The sequence below is a fragment of the Aptenodytes forsteri genome, unplaced genomic scaffold (genome assembly GCF_000699145.1).
Source record: "Aptenodytes forsteri isolate BGI_AS27 unplaced genomic scaffold, ASM69914v1 Scaffold193, whole genome shotgun sequence".
Taxonomy (NCBI): domain Eukaryota; kingdom Metazoa; phylum Chordata; class Aves; order Sphenisciformes; family Spheniscidae; genus Aptenodytes; species Aptenodytes forsteri.
This window is the reverse complement of record NW_008795405.1, coordinates 11,328,285-11,331,724: the sequence shown is the minus strand read 5'-3', so window position 1 is coordinate 11,331,724 and position 3,440 is coordinate 11,328,285. Positions and strand designations below refer to the sequence as shown.

At 45.3% G+C, this 3,440-nt stretch overlaps 1 protein-coding gene across 1 annotated transcript in view; it reads left to right on the top strand.

Moving 5' to 3' along the window:
• The first annotated feature begins 2,628 nt into the window (after positions 1-2,628).
• PRIMA1 (proline rich membrane anchor 1) overlaps positions 2,629-3,440 on the top strand; it is a 51,212-nt gene continuing 50,400 nt past the window's right edge. Inside the window, exon 1 of the mRNA XM_009280956.1 lies at positions 2,629-2,691. Within this exon, the coding sequence (XP_009279231.1) occupies positions 2,629-2,691 (63 nt within the window). The remainder of the gene's footprint in view (positions 2,692-3,440) is intronic.

Sequence of the window (3,440 nt, the reverse complement as noted above, 5' to 3'; positions counted from 1 at the left end):
TCGCGCAGGCGGCCCCCGGAGCGGGGAGAGCTGTAGCTCCTCTCGGCGCGGACCCCCCTCGTCGGCTGCTGCGGGACGGAGCGTGTAAGGGATGGGCGGCCGGCTCCGAGCCCCCGGGAGCGCTGAACTCGGTGCGGTCTGCCTGAGCAAGATGTAGTTGACTTTCTTCGGCGCGCCGGCAGCCGGAGGGTTTGTAAGCGCATTTTGCTGTAGGTGGCAAGATGCACAGAAAGAGGCAATGCACGGAGCGAAGCTCCGGCTGTCTAATTTTGGTAATGTTTTGCCGTGGGTTTTCGGTGTTGATTGCGAATTGAGGATTCTCTGGGGAAAGGGCTGAATCCGCTTTTGCCAACTCCGACGCTGTGATGTTGTGTGACCTTGATTGTAATGTGAGGCGACCAGCAAGATGGACTGGGAGAAATTAGTATATGATGAGGGAGAGCGCCCATCCAGTTTGGAGAATCAGAACGGCAGCAAAGCTCAACTCAAATGCGTCACTTTGATATTTTAAAGTTTATTTATAATATGTGTCTTCAGAGGAGTGATTGATGAGCCAGCCAGGTGCTGTTCAAGAACAGAACAATTACAGTTTCTTTCTTGGAGAAAACACAGTGGAGACTCCATGTCTTTTACTCCCTGTTCTAAACTTAGTGACTACCAACAGATAAAGAGAGATGTCGTTTGTTTTAGCATCTTGTCTCTTGCTGTGAATGACAAAGAGGATTTGTGCTCCTTACAGATTAAAATCAACAGGAATACAACAAAAACAACCTCCTTTAAACCAATGCCCCCATCATGAAAATCTCTGCCAGCACTACCTTTCTGCTGTCCTGCTCAAGTATTCAGGTAGCTAAGTTTAAGTTAAAACTGCAACTGCATTTTAAGGGAAGCACAATTGTGTAAAAAGAGATGCCTTCTGCAACCTCTCTCCTGTAATCAGTCAGTCAGTCAAGCAGACAAAAAAAAACTTGCATAAACATCTTTCTGGCAAACTACTCAGATGATCTGAGCTGATCTTTCAAAAATAATTACATTTATAAGAATTGAAACAGGCTCTGAGAAATGCAAAAGCCAAGGGGCCCAGCCTTTCCTTGCAATGATTTGGAAGTTTTGTTGTCCCATTCATCGACTGTTCTTGTGCTATTGCCTGCTGTTCTGTGGAAGGGCAATCAATAAATCTGCTCATACTCAAGCTTTTTTCCGGCTCTCCCAAAACTAGGGTGTATCTAAGGCTCCCATCAGCAGGTACCAATGGGAAGGTCAGGTGTGGAGCGCTCACCGGTGTGCCAGCCTTCCTGTGACCGAAACTCCCTCATCTTTGAATCCCTCCCATGACTCCCTTCCCCATGTTGAGTCATAATCCTTGCTCTTCTCTTCAAAGTCTCGCAAGCCATACTCTCCTTGACTAAGTCAGTAATGTCCCACCATGTCGCTCCCCTGCTCCTGCTCCATCTATAGCAGCCATCGTGTTTTCTTGCGTCTCTTCTCCCAGCCCCTCTTCACCCATTCGTCCGTGCGATGACTTATGTGTGGCATGGCCTTCCCTCCCACATCTTTGCATTCCCTCCTCAGGCCCTGCCTTGAGGCACTTAAGAGGATCAGTCAGATGCTAATCAGAGGAGAAGCATTTATCTTATTAAAAAAAAAAAAAGAAAACCAAACCAAACCCCACAATCTTTTCTAATTAGTGTCGTAGCCAGCACTGTGACAAGAAGGAAGGGACGATTCTGTCTGAGGCTTTTGACATAATTAAAAAAAAGAGCAGTAAGTGTCATGATAAATAGCAGGGTCACATTTTTTCTGGTTTTATAAACATGGATCTGGATTAACTCTGATGTGAATTATGCAGAGCTGTCCTGGGGTTTACGCAGCAGTGTTGAGATCTCATCTCTGTAGACTGCTTCCAAGAGACAAAGCTCTTGCCACATCAGCAGGCTTTTAGAGATCTCTGTGCCTTTTCAGTCAACTGCACTTTTCTTTTCAAGCTTTCCTCCTTTTACCTGATTCAAAAAGTCACAAAAGGGCCACCCTCCGGGGACTGTATTAATCCTCTTTTCCCACCCCCCTCTGTAGAGCATGCTCGTGGACTGCTGCAACCCCATGGGACTCTACTGAAATACTAAACAGCTCTGACCACATGCAGATTTATTCTTCCACTCTATGCAAAGCAGGACTAGGACCACTGTTTCTGAAGGAAATCTCGGATTAAAAAGAAATACGTCACAGGCACGGACTTCAACAGAGAGACTGCAAAAGGAAACCACCAGTTCCCACTTTCTGTTTGCTTTTCCCTGGACATTTGTGGATCAGATTTTCATTTCCAAGAATATTTAAAAACATTTGTCCTTTTTGCAGAGCATGTTCATATCAAATGCACAAATCTATAAAGTCAACTCTATGTATTTTCAGAGCAGGGCAAAAAATGCATCAGCTTCAAGTCGAGGAAACATGTATGTCCAAACTGGCCAACTGCTGAGTGTGTTAAGAAAGCTTCATGCCAAACAAGCAACCAAGTTTTAGACAGGCCGAGGAGACACGTGTTCACGGCACCTCCAGGACCTGGAGGAATGGCTGGAAGGTGCAGAAGTAACAACTAGGGAGCAAGCCCCATGTGGTCCATCTCCGGAGATGACCCCTTGCCGAGGCAACCTCTGTGCTACAAACTGCCTGGCAGCCCCGTGGGTGTGTCTGGTTAGTCATTATCTGCGAAGTGCTTCCAAAGCCATTCTGGGGCCATGGTAGTGTCCGGCAGGACAAACAAGCAGTAAAGTTTGAGGCTGGGCTCGAATTAGCAGACCTGGCCAGAGAAAGATTAGGCTCTTTCAACATGCCTTCTTTCTCCTGCCATCTCCTGTAACGGCAGCTTACCTTGAATTGCGGACAGTAAGAAAGAAACATGGAGCAATTTATTTCATCATCCTTTGCCAGAACAAGATTGTCCCCTAAAGCATATTTTCTAGTGATTTGTTCTGCTTACCTTTAGAAGACACAAGTAATAGCCTTCATTCCTTTCATAAGAAGACTAATAGACATCGACAGTGGGATTTTTTTTTTCTTGAAAAGGAGCCAAATGTATTTTCTTTTTTTCTTAATTCTGTCTCGCTACTGTTAGTTAATCTTCTTGCAGCAGTCCTTGACTATTTCTCTCCTCCTCGAGGCCCTCAACCTCGATTTGGGTCTTTCCTTTTCCTGCCAGATTTCAGCCAACTTGCAATATCTTTGTTATTTTAAACCAACCCTCTAAGACAAACCCCTGGCAAGGTAATATCTGTGTTCCTACAGGTATTTTCTAACAACCATTTCACTGAGTGACAAGAGAAGGGAAACAAATGCTTTTAAATGTCAGTTCTTTCCCAACCATTTAAAAATTATCGTGGGGAATTTTGATAAAGGTTCAGACTAAGGTATTGAGAGATAAAGCAACTTCCCCCACCCCCCCC